This window comes from Triplophysa dalaica, chromosome 19 (assembly GCF_015846415.1).
Source record: "Triplophysa dalaica isolate WHDGS20190420 chromosome 19, ASM1584641v1, whole genome shotgun sequence".
NCBI classification, from domain to species: Eukaryota; Metazoa; Chordata; class Actinopteri; order Cypriniformes; family Nemacheilidae; genus Triplophysa; species Triplophysa dalaica.
The window spans coordinates 660010-682500 of NC_079560.1; the positions used below are offsets into that span (position 1 = coordinate 660010).

The 22491-nt window shown below is 36.9% G+C and overlaps 2 protein-coding genes across 18 annotated transcripts in view; both read right to left on the reverse strand.

Moving 5' to 3' along the window:
• Nucleotides 1–3785, reverse strand: part of LOC130408041 (cingulin-like protein 1) — a 34178-nt gene extending 30393 nt beyond the window's left edge. The window contains exon 1 of one of the 2 annotated variants that reach the window (XM_056731446.1): nucleotides 3695–3785. The gene's annotated coding sequence lies outside the window, so the exon portion shown is untranslated. The remainder of the gene's footprint in view (nucleotides 1–3694) is intronic. The other variant, XM_056731447.1, reaches the window with a different exon arrangement.
• A 4978-nt stretch (nucleotides 3786–8763) lies between these two features.
• The window catches only part of LOC130407577 (transcription factor 4-like), a 130825-nt gene continuing 117097 nt past the window's right edge, over nucleotides 8764–22491 (reverse strand). For 7 of the 16 annotated variants that reach the window (XM_056730602.1, XM_056730601.1, XM_056730603.1 and 4 more), the window contains 5 exons: nucleotides 18618–18738; nucleotides 16560–16722; nucleotides 15090–15319; nucleotides 13774–13906; nucleotides 8764–12188 (listed from right to left, as the gene is read on the reverse strand). In XM_056730602.1, the coding sequence (XP_056586580.1) occupies nucleotides 12140–12188; nucleotides 13774–13906; nucleotides 15090–15319; nucleotides 16560–16722; nucleotides 18618–18738 (696 nt within the window). In that variant the 3' untranslated portion in view covers nucleotides 8764–12139. Of the gene's footprint in view, nucleotides 12189–13749; nucleotides 13907–15089; nucleotides 15320–16559; nucleotides 16723–18617; nucleotides 18739–22491 lie in introns of all 16 variants that reach the window. The other 9 variants (XM_056730609.1, XM_056730607.1, XM_056730615.1 and 6 more) reach the window with 3 other exon arrangements.

A 22491-nucleotide genomic window follows, 5' to 3' on the forward strand; every position in this document is an offset into this window, starting at 1 on the left:
TTTTCGTAAAATAAAACTAAAACTAAGATAAAAATTATTTCAGAAACTGAAATAAAATAAAAAAAATTGTAAATAAATGAACAACTAAAATGAAACCTAACCCTAACAAACTAAAATAAAATGATCACAAATAAATAATAGTTTTCATAAATAATGAGGTCTTTTCCCATTGTGGCTGATTCTGGCTTGACTGTAGCAGCAGCTGTTCTATACTACAGACAACGTGTTTTTGGGGATTTCTACTGAAACTGGATGAAGACAAGACGGACATAATTGATGGCTGGTCGAAAACGGCAGAGCCCTGTTTTGTCTTGGTGCAAGATCAAATTTGTGGGGTTAAAATAAGGGGGAAACCTGAATGTACATTTTCAATCGAATCATCGCGTGGAGTACAAAAACGTCATGATGAAAGATTCGGAAAGGAGGAGTAATAAAAACAATGATGCAATGACGTTGCTAGCAGCTGTGTGAGAAGCAGCAGACTCTGTCATCATGCTTTCAAAGATCTGAGGTTTGGCCAAAATATTCCAATAAAACTAAAACTGAAACTAAAATATATAAAAACTAAAAGAAAATTGTTTCCATGATAAAAACTCAATTGTTTTAAAAAGTGATTTTTTGAAGCTCCAAAAAGTGCATCCATCGATCAAAGAACTGCTCGACGCGGCTCCGTGGTCTAAACAAAGGTCCTCTAAGGCGAATCCATGCGTTTGTTACAGAGAAATATCCATCATAAGGTTGATGTCTAGTTTCCATCTCTCGAATGCGCGTGAACCAGAGGCTTGTTTTCCGGCAAATGATGGTAACGAAAGCCTCCGCCAGAGTAGATGCGATCCTATTGGAACAAACAAATAATGCAGTTTTTCGTCAACGGAACTTACCGAACGACTGTCATCTGCCGGAAAAAACTTTTTAAGCATAATCGGAGTAAGACTTTGCATGTAAACGCACTCATTTTTACAACTATACATTTAGCCGTGCGTAATCATCCGTTAATACAAATAAAACAAAAATAGAGAAAAAAACACATAAAATAGAAAAAAAGAGGACAAGAACCTAAATTTTGATTATTAAACAGCAACAATTCATTCTAAAGGAAAATCACTTCTGTTAGCAGAAGTGCGTTGTGGGTATTTAAAGAATTTCGCATAGAGCTTCAACACAACAGGTGACAGAGAAGAAGAGATGTGTCACGCCGGCACAAAACAAACTAAAAACATTTTGATGAAAGTCACGAGAATGACAAGCTTGTGAGATATTCAGAGCTGCGCTGTATATCCTGGGCGTATGTTTGTATATGAAAACCAGCAGGCGACACCTTCATTCTCAACATACTTGAGAGGAAAGTTCTCAGGCTGCTAAAGAAATTCAAAACATTCAGACACGACATGAGATGTCACCCGTGCGGTCCACGAGACCCCCGATTCACACATTCAGACCAAAAACCGTGTTTTTCATTTCTGCTCACTTAGTAACGTTTGCTTCACTGTGTATTATTTGTAATAAATGAGCGTTAGGATATGAAAAGCTGAACGTCACTGACAGCACAATACCAGCGGCTTTATAATGACAGATGAATGTATACAGAATGTGCACAATGTGACATTGTATCACCGTCTTCAAAGCTTAATTATGACTCACTGTTGTTTTCTGTTGGTCGCCACGGAAACATCATGGAAAGTTTTAATGAACGGATGATGATGACGTAATGATTAAAATGATTGGCACAACACTGAATGTGCACCGGGGTGGGACGCATACCTGTGCAGTTGTCTCCCTAAGGACAAACGAATTAAAACACAAAAAAACATTCCTGTCGACATACATCATTTCCTTAAAAAAAACCTCCAATCACGCTTAAAAACAAGCTGATCGGACAAATGTGCATTTCGACATCATCACAGAATCAGTGCATCTATGAGATCTTTTTGATATTCATATAAAACACCAGTCAAACGTTTGGATTCAACTTCTCAGTCCGCACTGAAGGCCCAGACACAAACACTATGATAAAAGAAAATACTAAAATTACACAATGACTTAAGATGAGATTGATCAACAAATTCTATTGAACAACAAAATAGTCACAATTAATGAATAATCGTCTCGTCAGCATCGTCAGCATCTCCTGCACTTTACATCCACCGGCCTTGATCTGCACCCACCGTTACATTCAAATAAGGTCTCTAAATCATGTGAGTTGTGTTAGCTTTATATAGTTTTTAATTTATATCAAATATAAATGTTGAGTTTCCAGACTTGCACGGCAAGACCCTCATATTTTAGTGCTCAAGTCTTCTCTGTAAAGCTCTATAGTAAATTCATCCTTCTAAAATGTATATTTTCTTCATTAAATAAAATAATTGTCATATTTTCAAAGCCTTAGAAAAGACAACTAATCGCCATAATCGCAATTATTTGATAGACAGTTAATCGTCAGCCAAATTTCATAATTGTGACGGCCCTTAAAACAAAACCAACAGCAGACACCTTTAGATCATTAGGTTTCAAAGATCATAAACACACACAAAGAGACATAAACACACACACATCTCAACTTCTAAAATTATACTGTATATAAACAGAAGGTTAACTTCCAAAAAGCTTCAACATCCCTCAAAATAAAGAGATGTAAACAATTAATCAATTATTATTTTAAAGGAGAGAAATGACAGAATCATGAGTCAGCCGGAGAAAAACCCTGCAGATATTGACCAACATTTTTCTTTCTTTCTTTAATTATTCAGAGAGAATGGGCCACTCCTCTCTCTCTCTCTCTCTCTCTCTCCCCCTCTCTCTCCCCCCTCTCTCGTCCCGGTTGGTGGCCTGTGAACACCCAACACATCAATACTGGAGCTTTAAAAAGCCTCTTCTAGTTCTGCAGGTTCACTTACCGCCCTCATGTCAAAGACAAAGATCTGTCCCTGTGTATAAACACTAAAACAATCACAACTTTCACCTCACGGGCGGGCGGACGGGCGGGTCACATTCCACTCTCACACGGCACAAATGCTGCATCAGGATCATCACAATAAAACCAGGCCCATTGTGACCTTCAGTTCTGGAATAACGTGTCCGACTCTTAACAGATCGAACATTGACACAGACAATCACCAAGACCTAGTCCGTGATAATAAGTCATATAGTCATATTTCTGCTTGTAGAAATGAACTGTGGCACACCAGGAAAGATGAGAATAAATTGTTTCAATATTCATAAGTGATGGTTTGACATGTAACTGTGAGATTCTTGATACATTCAAACATGTGACAACTGTGTAGAACTATGGTACTGACCAAAGAACGTGGTACTATCATAGTGTCAATATTTACATAAACACACACATGGTGGAATAAACAGCAGTATTGTTTTACTGTAACACATTCGAAGGATCCAATAAACAAGGAATAGCCATGAAACAACGCCCAAAACATTGATGGAACTTTTTTTATACAATCCTGTCAGTTCTGTTTCACAAGAAATACTGAAACAGTTACTGAACATAGAACTCTGTGAAGCTGATCACAGATCAGTCTGAAACTCTGTTAACCTTTGTAGCTACACACATACTCTCTCTCTCTCTCTCTCTCTCTCTCTCTCTCTCTCTCTCTCTCTCTCTCTCTCTCTCTCTCACACACACGAGAGTCTTTCATCGCGTTAACAAGCGTTTAAAATTGAAGTAAAATGTCTTTACCGTTAAGTCCGATCGCTGTCTGAGTCCTCGAGTGCTGCAGGTGTATCTGATGATCCCGCTGGCAGCGCGCGGTTACTTTCACACCTGGGCGGGTCACCTGCGTCGAGGTGGGCGTGGCCACTTGACACACCTGCCTGACTGAGCCACGCCTCCCAGAAGCACACGCGCCATTAGAGAAACAAAGTTATCTTATTTTTCTGTGGTAAATGTGAGGATGCGATGTCTCTCCATATTTGGGAATGTTGTATGGTCACGTGATCACAAACAATGTAAAGAATTTAGAATGAGTTGCATATCCAAACAAATTGTTGACAGACATTATGCATACTTGCACCAACACAGTTTTTGACTGCCTACATTCCCCATTCTTTGCCATGCTATACATATTTGCTTGTACATACTTGTGTATGTACATGTTCACTTTTTATTTTACTGAGACGAGAAATTTCGTTGTACAGCTGTACAATGACAATAAAGATATATTCTATTCTATTCTATTCTAATTTATTCTATTCTATTATACTCTACTAACCCCAACCTGATAGACAATAAACAGAATAAACAATTATTTACATAATAAAAGTCAAGGCTTTACAAAAATAACTGGAATAATATTCTGTGCAGAAAATGTGTTTTTAGTAATAATACACTTACAAATGTTATACACATGACTCACAGATCTCTATTTAAGATGCATTTTTGCCAAAACAGTTCTGTTTGTTATTACTGACTGAGAGAGTTTGCAGTGAATTATTTATGTGCTAATATTACATATGGAATATATCCTGTGTGCTGAAAATGAATGGTTTGGTTTATTTTTTAAATGTTAACGAAAAGTTCACCCAATGAAAATTTGTAGTCATGTCATGTCAAACCTGTGTGAGTTCCTTTCTTCTTCAGAACACGAAAAGATATTTTGAAGAATGTTCATAACCAAACATCACTGAACTCAACTCAACACAAAACCACAGTCACATTTCTCAAAATATCTTCATATATGTTACACTTAAGAAAGAGTCAGATTGTCAGATTTGTAATGACATGACGAGGAATAAATAACGGCAGTATTTTATTTTCGGCTGAGCTGCCTTTAACAAGACTCACGCAGGAACGGAATGGGAGAATTTCGACACAGGTGTGTTTGTGTAAAGCTGACATAACTCTGTCAGTCAAACACACGCACACTGTTCATTCACTATAAGCAGTTTCCTCATATCTCACATGAATACCAACTCTGTGACCCCGGCCATGTAAATCCTTCTCCTGACTCTAATGTTCAACCACACCCAGCGTTCTCAACACATTACAACACACTTCAGCTTTAACAATCTGTGTGTGCGTGCGTGTGTGTGTTTGTGCTTTACTGAAATATGAGGTCACACTCACACATTCAGGTGGATTTGCAAGCGTGCCACAGCGGGGAGTGGAATCCCAGCATGCCGCTGGCCAACACTCTGAATGATGGAGAATCAAAAGTGTCTCAGGAGTGAAACCTATTGTGTCTTGACAGTATCTGTGTCACTTACTGTAAAATCTGCCTCCTCGCTTGATTTTATACCAGCAGCTCCACCAAAACACAAACTACACAGTAACAACTGCTTCTGTAAAACCATGGTATACCACGGTATATTCTGAGGCATCTCACTGTTTCAGTCACTCGTCTTTACACCAGAGCAGAGATGTTCAGAATGTGAATGGCATGCTAAGGGAGGAGTTTAGAAGTGAGTTTTTGAACCACATCTGTGTTAAAGGACGTGATGAATGTGGTTCATCTTCACAAACTTGTTCAGTCTCGGTGTTGCTTGGCAACATGAAGCTTTGATGCTCTGGCTTCTTTATGAACTTTTCATTGGTTCACCGTGGTAACCAGAGGTTCCACTAAAACAGGAGTTCCCAAACTTTTCGGCCCGCGAACCCCAAAAACAGTTCCAGTGACTCGAGAACCACAGTATCTTCAGAAGTGGTTCATTTATACAAAAGTTGCGCATGTGCACCTATTCTACCCAAACACGCATAATGACAACACAAAAGAGCACAGTCTAACATCATATTATTTCATAGTTATTTACTCATTACTTTACTTGTTGTTATATAGAAACAATGAACTATAACTACAGATGGTGGAATTTCATCAAACTGACTGGAGTGCTGACAGCCTCTTTTCGTGCGTGCGGCGCTCCTCCTGCATTGTGTTTGGACGATATTAATCAATGTTTCATTTCAACAAATAAGAAACTAAAAACTTGAAAGTAATCTGCGTGCACATGGGATTGTTTAGCGTGGTTCTGTAAATGGACTTCCTGCTTCTGACCTAATGTGGTTGCTAATGTTGTCTCGATCGAGGGGGAGGAAATTCCTAAGGCTGATGGCTTTTTATTTGCCTGGTTTTATTTTGAACTTAACTAATATGTTTTTATATTTTGTAACACTTATTGATCACATATGCAATTTCAAATAATACAAAAACTAATTTCTGGAAATCATCTTGCAAGCGCGGCCTTGAAACACCCAATTCGGAACTAAAACACCATCTTTACTGCTACAAAAAATACATGAAAGTCAACACACTCTAGAAAATGTTGGGTTTTTTCAACCTACACTCTTAAACATACACTCAAAAAGATGAACTGTTGCTGTAGTTAGTTTCACTTATCCCATTCTTGTTCACAGTACATAAAGAATGCAAGTAACTGAATTTACGTAAGTTCTGCCAGCTTTACTTAACAAGTGTTTGACAGGTCAACTTAACACTGTTGAGTAGAACGCAAAACCCTATAATATTGGACCTATTGTTGAGTTTAATTCATATAAACAAGTTAATTCAACATGACTGGTTGAGGGGATTTTCAGTAAGACGAAATTTAGTGTTATTTTAAGTGTTCTTTAGCAAAGACAAAAGACTTGTTTAAGCGTTAATGTTCCTTTATCTTTGAGGTTTAAAAGAGTTTGTTGTACTTTTAGTTTTAGGGTTGCCATTGTTTCTAAGAGTGGAACATGTGCTTATAGGCTGTGAGAGGTTCGAGGGATGATGTTTATTTCATCATTCAATGAGCTTTAACTGTGCTAATGCCAGTACTGAGATGCCTCTCATCTGTTCATTGTGTTTTGACTTACATGCAGTTTGTCTGTGTAACATTTATGTATGGCAACAAAAAGTACCATTGAGAACGATAAATATGAGTTTAAATAACTTAACATTACTGGTATTATCTGAATGGTTTGGATTTACTCAAAAAAGTTTGTCAACATTAATTTATTTTGTTCAGACAACTAAAGTTTTATTTGTTCAAATGACTTAATATTTTTGTGTGGAACCACTTGACGCAGCTTTTTAAAGTAAATTCAACAAATCAATTTTTTGAGTGTGCTTCTCGGTGACCTTACATTTATGCATTTGGCAGACGCTATTATGTCCTATACATTTATACATGGGATCAAACCCACGACCTTGCGTTTTTGATGCAATGCTCTTACCACTGAGCTACAGGAAACCTTAAAAAACTTTTCTGTCGAAATGGTTTCATAAAAAACCTTTAAATTCTGTTTCACGAAAGGTCCTTCAGATTATAAATAAATGAGAAAGAGATGGTTCTTTAAAGAACCTTTAACAGAATGCTTCTTCGTGGAACCAAAATGGCTCTTCTAACTGTACAAATAGTTAATTTCTTAAAGGGACAGTTCACCCAAAAATTTAAATTCTGTCATCATTTACTAACCTAATGATTGTTCGGAACGTGTCAAAATGTCTTTGTTGTGCTGTTTGGTTACTGACATTCTTCTAAATATCTTCCTTCATGTTTAGCAAAACAAAGGCATTTATACATTTTCAATGGCATCGCTGTGAAAAACCTTTTAAGCAGTGTAGTGTATATGGTGGGGTAAAATATGGACAAACTGAATGAATATGAACACATAATGATATTTTTATGACGCATCATCACACTGCTGAACGTCGACTCAGACCACACATCACAATGAAATCTTCATTAATTTGACGTGACAAATCTGAGCGACATCTCTTCTTTAATGACTTTTTCTCACGAGAAATATCTGAGACACAGATGAGACGTCTCCATTTATGTCAAATAATTTGAAAGAGATTAAGGGAGTAAAAGATAAAGAGTAATTAAACAGTCAGTGCTTGTACATGAATGAAGTCAGTCATGATTAAATAACACACAGTGCGTCTGTGTTGTACGGAGGCGAGTAAATTAATGAAGGTCTGACCATGATGTTCTTTCAGGAGGATCTGGGTGGATCTGAGCCGAATGACAGACAGACAGACAGACAGACAGACGTGAGTCAGTGAGACACATGTGAACGTCACAGGATGAGAACGATGAGGTCATGACACACATGAGACACCTTCAGCAACTTTCCTAAACACACAGCACTGCTGAAACATGTTCAGTGATGTCACTTCCAGCTCTTCTGATTAAACACGTCAAGACAAGTCCTTCTGAGAAGAACCTTGCGAATTCAAAACGAAACCAGAAAATGTACTAAAACAAAACGCTTACTAACAAACCGCCAATCATTCACTTATATTCTGTACATTAAATAATCATTTTTGGAAACGATGTTCTCATCTTATTAATTCCTTTCATTTAAAAGGGACTCAATCCACTTTCTAAATGTGTAAATAGTTATTTTCTTAAAGGGCCAGTTCACCTCATAATGAAAAGTCTTTAATCATTTAGTCACCGATTGTTCCAAACATGTAAACATGACTTTGTTTTGCTAAACACAAAGGAAGATATTTGTAAGAATGTCAGTAACCAAACTCCATTGACTCCCATAGTATTTACTTTCCCTACTATGTCAGTCAGTGAGATCTGTGTGGTTACTGACATTCTTACAATTATCTTCCTTTTTGTTAAGCAAAACAAAGACATTCATACAGGTTTAAAACTGAATCTGAATGTGAGAAAACGATTACATAATTTTCATTTTGGGGTGAACCGTCCCTTTGAAGTTGTCACTGTATAACAGATAAATGTCAGATAATTAATGTCTTTCTATTTATGTGTCTGTTGTGCTAAGAAAACAATGAATGCTTAAAGCTGTCGGTCATTAAAAGGGCACATTTATTGCTGGAGATGTTACTGTATGTACACGACAACACTGAATAACTACAGGACGAGAAGATGGATGATGAGACAATAACATCAAATCGAAAATGAAGAACTTAAGCATAAAAACACAACGCACAACATTTATGCACACATACACAGAGTTTAAAATATAAGATTTATGACACACACATCGGACAGAAAAGATGTCTTTAAATAATAAAACAAAGCAACAAATATACTTTCAATGATTCCACAAAACTGCAAAGTGAAACTCTTTTTGTCGTATCCTCCAGTTTTGTCAATTGTTTTTAAAAGAACTGGCCCTCAGATACACCAGATCAAGTTTGACGTTTTAAAATGGATTTTCTTTTCAAGAAACATCCAGAGACAAGTGCTTCTGTGGTGTTTGTCATGAGAAAAGGCCTCAGTTCATACATGATTCATACATGACACACGTTTAACTGAAAACACTCCAGTTATTTTTCTTGGTTTGATTTTTTTATATTTTCTTATTACACATTTGTAGATTTTTCTTTGTGCTTCATTTTTGTGCTGCTTTTAACTTTGTCGAGTTTCACATTTAAGTTGATCTCCACCCAATTAAACGTGACGTCTGAATCTCAGGAGCTAAACTATGATGTAAAATAATCCATCGAACAACCTCAGTGCAAGACAGACGATGAAACCTACGCAATAAAATTGCACACTGGAGTAAATGTTCCTGTCAGTATCGTTGTGTTTTATCTCATTCATCACTGAAGGGTAATGATTATGAATGGGGTGATGGTGTAACCGATGAGCAGAAGCGTCCTAGAACGGCTCTCTTTATTGAAATCACACTAAAGTGACAAAAAGAAAACGTATTTCTCCAAAATCTCAGAGGACACAAAGCACGAAGAGCTCCGGTACAAACCGCAGATGTGACGCTCACAAAAACGAGCAGCGGTGTCTGGAATCATCTTTATCTCACAATCTGAGGAGCACAGAAGAGTTCACACAGCCCACGGCTCGATGGAAAACTGTCGTTTAGTTTTGCATTTGACTTAAAAAAACGAACAAAAAACAAATCAGTTAATAAAAGCGATAACAAGTATGTACATTATGAACAAGCGAGAGGAAACATCATCATCTTTCCACCGTCATCATAGGAATTAAAAGCGGCTACAACAAGGTGATGAGCACAAGAGAAGTATTCAAACATCTTTAGCACTGGCAAAACACAACTTCAGATGTTTTCGGAAAACTGACCGAAAGGACAAAAACACCATCAGGACTGAAGCGATGCTGAAGTACACGTGTGCCACATCAGGATTGTGTTGGAATAATCTGCATCTGCAAATAATGCATAACGATTCATGACACTTTGCATTTTGTTTTGAGAAGAAAAAAAACACAAAGAAAAGTTTAGCCGTCATATGAACCACCATCACTAAAAACAAGTCGAGTCGATTCCGTCACTGATGTCTCTTTACAAAAGTGATTATCATGAAAACGATGATCTGATTGTTGGTCACATGATCACTGGCAGGTTAAAAAGTGTCCCGAACCCTCAGCTCGGGATTCTATTTACAGAAATACAATAAAAAATGACAATGAAACGATGAAAGAGGACGAGAGAATGATGGTATAGCTTTGATTCCCGAGCCCCACCCCCACGTTTACAAAAGAAAAATGTTCCCAGAAATATAAACAGAAGGTTTTTTTGTTTTGTTTTTTGCTTTTGACCTTACTACATTTTCAATGTGACACGTTTCAACACGCAATGACTTCTTTTGTCGTCTCGTAACGAAGAAAAAAAAGAACACAACGCATTTTCTAAACACAAAATAACAACAGCCTACATGTAAAAATATAACTTTTACATACACGATTTCAAAATAATGGTAAGTTCGCATTTGTTGCATACAATTTACAAATGTCCATGTTTGCCTTGTAGGTGCGGCGGTCGTCTCTCTTGGACGAGAGCGGACGACCCTACGGTCCCGTGGAGCCATCGCTGCGAAATAGTCACGTGTCTCCTCAAGGGACGAGAGTTCTCCGCTTGACGGAAATAAAGAGAATCCTCTTCACGTCCACACTCTAGGCCTCGCTTTATATACTGTATATATTTATACATTTATATATATGTTTTTTTTTCGAATAGACATTTTTTTCCTCCCGTCGACTGGCTTGACAGAAACACTGCCCAGACGTGTGCGGCTGCTTTCGTCGTTTTTTCTCTCCATTTTGTCTTTTTGCAAAAGAAACCAGCACAGACGTACAATAAAAATATCAAAACAAAAGAAAAATGAAACATTTTACACATATAACCACACACGTGTGTACCGTGGACTACAGCGGCTCAACAACAAGCCAGTATTCATAAAAGCCGATAGCTATAATACAACGCTCAATAACAACAGTGACGGGCTGTGGGCGGGGTTGTGGGCGGGGCCAGGTGGGGTGGACACACCTACTAATTACATATAGGCATACAGTACATTAAATACAGTTTATCCCAAAAATACTTTTTTTACCTTTTTACTTTTTTTTTAAAGTCCAGGCCATAAAATACCTGTCTGCATAGACCTAAAGACTAACGTTTCCTACGCTTGCATTCTAGAAAGTTCTGATAATGAGTCGTGTGATGATATGAGCTCTAAAAGGCACATCGGTTGAAGTTTAGTTTTGTGAAAATTGCATCTTCGGGCTCCTCGCGGGGGCGGGGCTTAACAGGAGAGATCACCGGTGGGCCACCTTCTGTTAAACGGGGTGTGGCCGTCTGCGCACACGTCTGCTCATAAACCGCGACCTTCGGGTCTACGAGAGCAAAGTTTGATGACAAACCTGTCCTAACGTGGTGAAGAAACGCACCATAAATTTTCATTGTCGGGGTCTTGCTGGTTTCGAAACACTTTGTTGACTCTGTCAAATTCACTAGCTTTCCAAAACAACACACATCATTATTGCAACTATTTGAGCAATTTTGCTAAATTCTACAACCTGATCCCATCCCGTTTTTGAATTAAAGCCCCTCTTTCTCGCCCCAAACTCAACATGGACCGCTAGAGAATGTGATAAATGTGTTGGTCCGTTCAGACGTCCCGTGAGGCACAGCTACAGAAGTCCCACAGTGTGGACGAGATTGCCATTGAAATCAGAGGGCTGTTCTTACATCATCATGATATGTTTGAGAAATCCACTGCTGTTCGGTGAAAGCGTCTTCTTTATTTTTTTAGCAGGAGGAAGATACGGACGATGACTCCATGCGGCTCTGCCAGTTTTCCATAATTTACAGTAAATCCGTATCAACAGCTGCTGTGATCCGGTTAGGAGGAGGACAGTTGAAGTTGGAGGATCAGATGGAAGTTTGATTGATTTTTTCGGACTGTCAGAAGAAGTGATTGGTCGCCATTTTGATGAACTCTGGCAGCTTTGACCTGAAAGACCGAGAGAAAGACAAAGATGTTGCTGTACAGTGTTTATGTAAATAATGATTCAAAAAAGTATGTTTCAAATTGGCTTTCAAAAAGGTTATTTTAGTTTACTCAAATTAAAACTTTGAAAAGGTTTCTGTTCATTGAAATCAAATATTGACCAAAACATTATTGGAAAAACTTAACTCAAGGAAATGTTTTAATATTGCTTAAAAAATAAACAGAAGTAAGATAAAAGCAGTTAAATTAATTTAATAAACAAAAACTAATCTAAAAATTATTTAATATTATATAGCAACATTACAAATAAACCAGTAAATTATAAAATATACCAAAATTGCATAAACGGTAACTAAAATTACGACAAAAGCTAAACATCTAATAATAGAAGCAAAACTAAAATCAAAACTATGATATGATAAATCTGGGTCTTACAAATAAACTTTAAAAGTAAATGTTCTTTATGCAAAATATTATTCCACTGAAAAAATCACTTAAAGAAATTACCTAAAAAATCTTTGAGCAAATTGTTACAAGGATTTAATAAAAAAAAATTGCTGCTATAACTCAAGTAAAACTTACTAACTGGAATAAAGTAAATTCATAAAACTACAAAATGAGTTGAATTTCCTTAATAACTTGTTCAATTAAAATTCCTCAAACAAAATAATTAAAATCTTAAAAACTGAAATTAGTCAATTGTATTCGCAAGATTTTTATGTTATTTCAACAATTTTTGTGTCAAAAACAGGAACATAATTATTGTAAGTATATTTTTATAATTTATTTTCATAAAATCTATACTAAGGCACATAATACATTTTTTTCAGTGTTCTTATTTTTGTAATATCTATACATTTTCTGTTGCATTTGCCTATAAATAAGTGTATATCGCCTCTCACGTGTAAAATACGAATCCATTAACATACATGAGAAGTTTCTCCTCTACAGTAACTCATGTTGAATAAAGGGAAGCGCAGATTCACAGTCGTATGTCATAAAGTCATTAATGGCACGATTAACACGCATTTGAAACCTTTGACCCCTCGTATCTCTGCACATTCATGATGCAATGTGAACACTAAGACCATTCATGATTTTGCTGTATTTTATATCGTGTCATTCAGACGCTTAAAAAAAGATTAAAGCAAACAAACAAACGATAAATACCAAGATGATTCTAATCGTGTAAAGCACACTCCTCGGAGCTGTTATGTACATGTGCCCGTTCATTTCAAGAGCTTTATTGACCTCATATATCAACAAGCGTTTGTATTTTGAAACCAAAACCTGTGCACACACATTATAAACACTTACAGCCAATCTGTTGTTAAATGCGCCTGTTGTTTAATCTGATCTGAACCATCAGGTTATTAGTTATCATTACATACATTTGACTTCATGTACTTAATGCATTATGTGGCCAAATCGTTCTCTTTTATTTTAGTGCCAAAACGTGCGTCACAACACACTTGTGGGTAATGTCTTGGGTCTTAATTTGAGTCTGGTTCGGTTCAATGGCACATGTACAACAGCAGATCAGTGTTAAGTGAAATATTCTGACCATTCTGGGGGTGTGGCTCTTTACATTTGTCCCATGGGATTGGACGTCTCGCCCATGCCATGGTGGGCACCGGCCAATGAGAGAGGAGGGCCGTCCGACGACACTTTCTCCTCTTCTCGTCTCTTCAAACACGCCGCCTTTGGGTTGAGGTTCCGCTCTGGAATGTGAAACACACGGTTAGTCAACCGCACACGTTAATGATCTCATGATGAAGGTGACACGCTGAATATTCATATGATAGAGCACCACCAAGAGGACCAGAGGTGTCATTACATCAAATCTGCGCTGGGGTTTTCCATTATGGAAATTCCAAACTTTTCAAGACTCAAACATGCAGAAGATTTTTCAGAACATATTTAACATCTGATTAAAATCAAACTGTTCACATGTATATTTTTATAATATTTTGCCAAATGTGACCAAAACCAGTCTAAAGTAGCACAGGAACATTTTTAGTAAAAGACAGAAATACATTGTATGGGTCAAAATGATTGATTTTTCTTTTATGCCAAACATGTTTAGGACATGAAGTAAAGATCATGTTCCATGAAGATATTTTGTAAATTTCCTACCATAAATATATAAAAACTTTATTTCTGTGAGTGGATGTCCTGCTATAGTGCCCATGATTCACAACTTCAAAGGCAATTTTCTCAATTTTTAACTTTCTTTCAACTCTCAGATTCCAGAATTTTAAACGGTTTTATCTCTGCCAAATATTGTCATATTCTAACAACAATCTTATTTATTCAGCTTTCGCATTATGTAAAAATCTCAATATTGAAAAATTGACCCAAAAGACTGGTTGTGTTGTCCACGGTCACAAATAATCAGTGGTCTGTTATAGCTTCAACTCTATAACACTCTTTCAAAATGTGATGACGATCAATCCAGAATGTACGCAGGATTTTAAATACACGAGGTCCAAAAACTGAGTTTGTCCCGAACAGAACAGATTTACATATGTGTATTTTAAAACAATTGGAGTGCAAATTAGATAACAATAACTAAAACCATGTCTGTCTAATGTTTGTCAGTGAAGAATAAACATGGTCAATTGATATTTAATACAAATATTACTAGATTGAAATACAATATGCCGATCTTTTGGCAGCGCTGGAAACACGTTCCAAAACAAATTTTTGAAAACCCAACAGGACAATGGTCGGGAAACTCATCATTTTCTTCGTAGTCCATTTTATTTTTTCAATACTAATCCAAAGCTGGTAAACAATCAAATAAAAATACATACTTTTCCAAAACGTGTAGGAACCCTGACAAGAGCATTGTCCTGTGTGTACACGCATGCGGCAGGATTAAAGGAGGAGTGTGATACTGACCTCGGACCTGTTGTTCCAGACTCAGGATGACAGCGACGGCCTGATGCAGTATGAGCAGTTTGGTCTGTGGTTTGTCGCTCTTCAGGTGAATTTGCACCATACGTCCCAGTTCTTTAAACGCTTCATTGATGTCACGCACACGCAGGCGCTCGCGGGCGTTATTGGCCATCCTCCGCTCCTTCTCTCTCTCCAGCTTCTGCTCCGGAGTCAAATCCTCATCATCATTATTACTGTGGTGTGTGTGTTTGAGGAAAAATAAAAAATAAAACATTTTGGGTAAATACACATATTTATAATCTATACCTTCAAAACAAACTCAAACTCAGAGTGAATCTCTGTGAATAATGTTTAGGCTTCTATGAAGCTAGTTTGAGTTAATGTCAATGCTTTGTATTTATTTTTGTCTACATTTTATTTAGAGAATAAACAACATACATATTGTAAAAAATAATATCAGCCTCAACAAAATGATTACATATATATATACATATATACTATAATTATATTATATTTATATCCACTATAATTATATATATATATTTATATAAGGGCTGACAAATTATTAATCGTGATTAATCACATAAGAATAAAAGTTTATGATTACATAATATATGTCTGTTTACTGTGCATTTTTATTTTGTATTTATGAACACATACACATAAATGCATATATTTAAGAAAAATGTATAAAAAAAAAAATTAATTTCAATTATTAGTAAATATAAATAAATATATTTAAATATTTCCTAAATATTTATACAAGTATGTATTTGTTTTTGTGTTTATAAATATAAATATATATTAGGTAAACATAAACTTTAATTCTGGATGCAATTATTCGTGATTAATCATTTGACAGCCCTATATATATATATATATATATATATATATATATATATATTTCTGTATTTATATATATATATATATATATATATATATATATATTATCATTCTCTGAGATTTCTGTATCACTGAATCCTTTCATGCTGATTTTAGTTTTAAAATAATTAAATTATTTGTTTTAATGACATGATATATTCAATAAAGAATCATTTTGAACATCGCAAAACATGATGTCACACAGATTTCGTCTAAAAATTTGAATCCGAATGAGTCGAATGCGTTATTCCAGGTGTAAATCTATAAACCCTGCCTGAGGAGTTTATCCTGGGAATGTTTGGATGAATCTGGGATCCAGGTCATGCCCTACTCTCATGTGAGAGAAACAGCTCAAATCTGGCTCAAGACCACAAGAGATGCTCAATAACCCAAAAGTCTTTTATTTGATAACAGTGTACAAACAAGTGTTTAGTTGTGATGTCAGCCTTTTGTGTGTGTAACTGTGTGTCCAGCTGTGTGTGAGTGTGTGTTGGGTTTGTCATCTCGCCGTTCAGCTGTCTCTCAGAACACATGTCACTTCATCAAAGTCCAGAAGGGCGTTTGAATGAAGCGAAGCTCGCGGTACGGTACCTAGATCTTGACCTCTCTAATCCTTTGAGATCCTTGCTGTCCATGTCGTCTTTCTTGGAGTCCAGAGATTTACTGTCCTGGAGATTCTCGTCTCCTTCATCTTCTGATTTTATCTCTGAGCTCACAGATGAGGTGCTGTGACCCTGCAGACCCGCTGAGAGAGCTGCGCACGAGAATACAAACACACACACACATCAACACTCCACCTCAAATAAAATATCACGTGTTTACTGCCAGATAATAAAGTAATGAACAATAAATGAATAACATCACAATAACAACAAACATTAAAGATGCTGGGTTAAGGATAAAATAAAATTGATTAAATATAAAATATATTGATTTTAAAAAGTTGTCAATCGATTTATCGCAACTAATTGCATCCAGAATAAAATAAAAAAATAAAAAAAATATATCTCTGTACTGTGTCATTTGGTATTTATAAACACAAACATACTTATATTTAAGAAAAATGCAAAATAGAAAAAGTAATAAACATTTATAAATATAATTTAAACGATTAGTAAATTTATGTAAAAACATACAAATATTTATTAAATATATACACATGTATGTGTAATATTAATCATTAATATGCACGGTACACAGACATATATATTATATATATTATGCAAATACAAACTTTAATTCTGGATGAGATTAATCGTGATTAACTGTTTGACAGCCCTAGAAATTTCATTTTAAAAATCCATTTTTATATTTCAATGTTTTATCATTTTTATTTGATTCTTAACTCAGTATTTTAATGTTTTTTGTTATTGTGATGTTTTTTATTTATTCTCATTACTTGTTTTCTGGAAGTATATTATGTAAACACAAAATTTTAATCTGCATGCGATTAATTGCGATTAATCGATGAACAGCCCTAAAATCTTTTGGTAAAAATGTAAATGGATTTTTCTTTTGTTCTGGATGACGGTGGCTTTGATGCGGTTAAGTCTGGTGAAATTAACCAGCTCTTAGAAAAGGTCTGTTTCATGTTCCATCATAACAGCTTAACCAAACACCTCTTACTAGAAAGACCAAAGAAACGTCTTTATAAATGTGTTCCAGCAACTGTATGGATATGAAGTAAATGCCCTGCAAGTCACTTTGAATAAAAGCAAGTGAAAAAACGGCGACTGTACTACATTCGTATATAAATGAAAGTAAGAAATATTATATTACTACGCTACTTCTGGAAGCACGAGCTCCAGCCAGAAACACATAGCTGCTAATTCTGGAAGAATTCCTCCTGGACGCACTGCACAAATAATCATTTCTGATCCACATGTCTGTTATTTATCATGCTCTTTTTTATATTTTATAACGTTCAGCACCTCATTAACTGTTTGGCTGAGATCTCCAGAGAGAAAACTGCTGCCAACATGTGAACGAGGAGACGGAGCGCCTCTTAAATGAGCTGAGATCTCATGCCTCACTTCCAGGGTCATACACAATTTCCTTTTACATATTCAGCTTGAAAATACGCCACCGGGTTTAATGGACTCATAACTGTTCACAGATTAGTCTGCTGCCCGGCCTGCGCCACCACGGCAAACTACTGTTTCATAAAGAGAAAAATGACGTCTGAACAAAAGCACACGTTCATCAAAACATTATTGACCGCTAATGTGCTGTTAACTTGGATTTTAAAGAGTGTGAATTAAGCTTCAGTAACATCAACGCTGTTTTTCTCAACATTTTAATGACTTCTCTCATTCATGACAACCGGATTATGTTTTAATATTTGTAAAAAAAAATGGAGAAACTCAGAGCTGTTTCTAGAATATGAAATATTGTTGAGCTGAATGTAAAATCACTACAGAACTTATATTCAAAATAAAATTTCTAAGACATTTTTCCTGAAATCTCTCGCTGTGACCGCAGGAATCCTGTGATGTCGAATGTGCGTCTGCGCTGTGTGTGGATGTTCTAAAATGGCGGGTTGCAGTGGAGGGGGAATGTTTGGCATCATGCCCGTTCTGTGCCCACATATGCCAGCCTGCAGTCTCTGTGTGTTGTGTGTTTGTGTGTGTGTGTGTGTGTCTGGCTCACCCCTGTATGGGTCGGGCTGGAGGTCGGGGGAGGTGGCTGACTGCACAGGGAGTTGCGGTACTGGAACCTGACTGGAGTGACCACTCCTCAAACCAACACCATCCTCGCGATGACCACCCACCTGTGAGAGAGAGAGAAATAAAGAGAGAGAGAGTTTATTTCAAAACTGTGTATTGACAAGCTTGAGAAAGATGACATGATGATCCACAATGTTCCATCAGTTTTTGCACACACATACAAATCTCTGGTCATTCAGTCTGTTCTGCCACATCTGATCAACAGAGGGCGCTGTACACCTGCACAACACCAACACTCCTCCATTTTACAGCATCTTTCTCTCTCTCTCTCTCTCTCTCTCTCTCTCTCTCTCTCTCTTCGTTTGAAATATTTCTAAAATGCAATGCACTCAACACAACTTTATACACAAAACTGGATTAAAACTGTGAAATAAGCATTTGTGTCTGAAATGATATCTGGATGTCAACTGATGCGTTCAATTTTTACTGTAAAAATGACAGATTTTTATTTTATGCAAAAAATCATTAGGACATTAAGTAAAGATCATGTTCCATGAAGATGTTTGATAAATTTCCTACCGTAAATGTATGAAAAACTTTCTTTTCTCAATATTTTGATATTGTGTCCTATCCAAACAAACCAATATCTTATTTCTTCAGCTTTCAGATGATGTCAAAATCTCAATTTAGAAAGATTTACCCTTAAGACTGGTTTTGTCGTCCAAGGTCACATATATTCATATTACATTATATTTCACATATAATATCATTAATATCAAGCTCAAATCATATTAGCCAAAACTGTCATTTAAAAAAACTGTGATAATATAAATCTCATATGGTTTTCTAATGTGGAAACATGTATTTTTGTAAAGTTGCTTCAAAACTATACTGTATATATTGTGAAAAGCGCTATACAAAGAAATATAATTCAAATATAACACATGCTGTGTTCAGAATAAATATGAATGTATATTCATGTCTGATATTTATAAAGTTGATAAAACCAGTGAGCTGTACGTGATATACACCAATAAACATTTAAAACAACCGGCCCATACTGCACGTTTATGTCAGCACCGGACCTAGAGTTAAATTTATATTTATTTCCTGCTCTTTCTATCAAAAAACAACCGTTGCTTTGTATAATAAGCATTTTGTTCCCCTTCTGATGTTCCAATTGCTTCTATTCTTTACCTCATTTAAGTCACTTTGGATAATAACGTATGCTTAACGACTTAATGTAAAATAATAAGAGAGTTATTTATTCAAAAGAGCGACATCCCTTCTGCTTACACACTGGAAGCTGCAATGCATTGTGGGATACAGCATCTCACGCAGCGTTCTCTGGCGAATGTGTTCATCAATGACGGGATAAAATGTGCGTGTATATGAGGAACGGAGCGAGCGCTTCGCCAGCATCCCTCTCTCCTCTCTGTGAGTTTATTCAGGCAGGTAAAATCTAAAGTAATGTCCCACGATGCCGAGCGGAGAGAAAGAGCGGATCCATCTGGCTGTCGTCACATTCGCCAACACAACTGACAATTATCTTAATGCCCATATGCTTAATTGTGGGCTCCCTAATTCCCAGGATAATACACACATCCAGCAGGAATTGTGATTTGGCACAAGTCTCCTTCTTTTCCAGTCGCTCTCTCCGTTTTTGTTTTAAGGACACAATCTGAAGCCCCGAGCGCTCTTTCTCTCTCTCTATCTCTCTCTCTCTCTCTGTAATTCCGGTTAATCCTTTGACAGGGTGGCACTGGGATGCTATTGTCTCCCGGTGGCTCCATGCAAATATCAGAAAATGTCACGGATAGACGGAGGGATACGGGAATCTTTCAGAATGGCTCCTGGCCGCGGATTCCAGCGTCTGCCGTACATATTTAATAAAGGTTTTATATTTAAAAGCGGAAGTAAATGAGGAGCCTGATGAGGTCTCTCTCTCCCCCAGAGCGCCTGTCGTACCTGCCACGGTTAATCTCTCAGAGAAATAGAGAAAAGAGTTTCTGGGTCACAGGTGATTCATTTCATTTCTTATTGAAAAATGGCCGAGAGAAACTTTGTCAAAGCAAGACTTCAGAGTCACAGAGAGCGTCATCATGTGACTGTGTCTGCATTACATACACACACATCAAACACAAATAACCATGTCTAGATGTTTACTAAACACACTCAAGATAATGTTTACTAGATATAAAAAGTCTGTTCTGTTTCTAATAATAATCTCATAACCTCTTCCAATGAAATATTAAAAACAATGATATCTTTCATTTTGATTTGTTTTGTGATTTGTAAGTGAAAGAGTGTACGTGTGTGAGTGTGCTTGCGTGTGTATGTGTGCGAGTGTGTGTTTGTGTGTGTGTGTGTGTGCGTGCGTGTGTGTTGTGGGAAAGTAATGACGACTGATTTCCGGCATTCTTTCAGAGATGAAGTTAATGAAGGGTTAGACCTCAGCGGACCAAACCATCGCTCTCCATTAACCACACAACCCTCTTCTTCAACACAACATGTGTGTGTGTGTGTGTGTGTGGGCCATGAGAGGAGGACCAGACTTCATAACAACATGTTGACTTTCCATAGACATAATAATTATTAAACAGTACAAACTGTCTCCTAACCATAAACTAAACTATACAAAATTTGTATTTATTTATTTTCCCCACAGGGCTGATGGTATTATCAACTAAAGGACGAGAAGATTTATTCTGAATCATCACAGGACAACACAACACATGAACACAACCATTGCATTTAAATATCAACACCTGCCTCAGCAAATCACAGCAGAGCTCATTTACATACAGAGCCGCAGCTTCATGAGACTTCAGAAGAGGATGAAACTCTGGGGTCAGTGTCTATGTGTTCTCTGTGGATTTGAAATGGGATGTGGTAACATCATCACTCTCTCAGGAGGGTCTGTCCGGGTGGTCTCGTGGGTTGAGAACGCGGGACCTGGTTTTACCCTGAACTCTGAGAAACAGGTCAAGTTCATGGCGCACATTCAAAGCGAGACAGTAAATGGCGTCCTGGTGGCTTTATTGAATTAAGATGCTTGTTCCGGCACAAAATTGATGCCGCAAAACCTCAGACAACATTTAGTCTGAAGTCAAATTTCTGCAATACTATAAAGTGTAGACACACCTTCACAATACATGCTTAGTAGATGTGTGCTGTACATGCAAAAGACACGCTCTTGTATTTTTAAATGAAATGAATTCACTGTGTTGATTGTGGGTCATGAACTTTCCATCAATCAAACGTTTGAACAATAGCGTGACAGAGTTTAATGGTCCTGAACATAAGTGCAGACAAAAGGGGGAACCAGAAAACCTTCAAGAAAAACATCAGGAGCTGAAGAGCAGCGCTGGGTGACAGCGGCCTCACTTCACATTCAATGACTGGAACAAAAGTCACTTCCTCAGGCGGATTTAAACACAATAAATCCGGGTCAAGACCTGGAACTACACAGGTCACAGAATCACAGAGGTCATGGGTCAGGACATCCTCTGCAAAGAAACCTCGCTTAAAGTTCTGCCAATACACACACACACACACACACAAGGCATGTGTGTCGAATATCAGATTTCTAAATGAATGTCTTCAGAAATGTAGTAAAAAACATTATATGTGTATTTGAAGTTCAGAACATCAGAAGAGTTCCCACAATCCCACAATGTTAATATGGATTAAACATGATTCTGTTAGTTAGGAAGCTGCCTGTGTAGACAGCAATTAAAAACAGAGCCACATTAAAACAACAGAGAGTGTGTGTGTGTGTGTGTGTGTGTATGTGTGTGTGTGTGTGTACGAATGTGTGTGTGTGCGCGAGTGTGTCTGTGTGTTCCGTTTTCTTC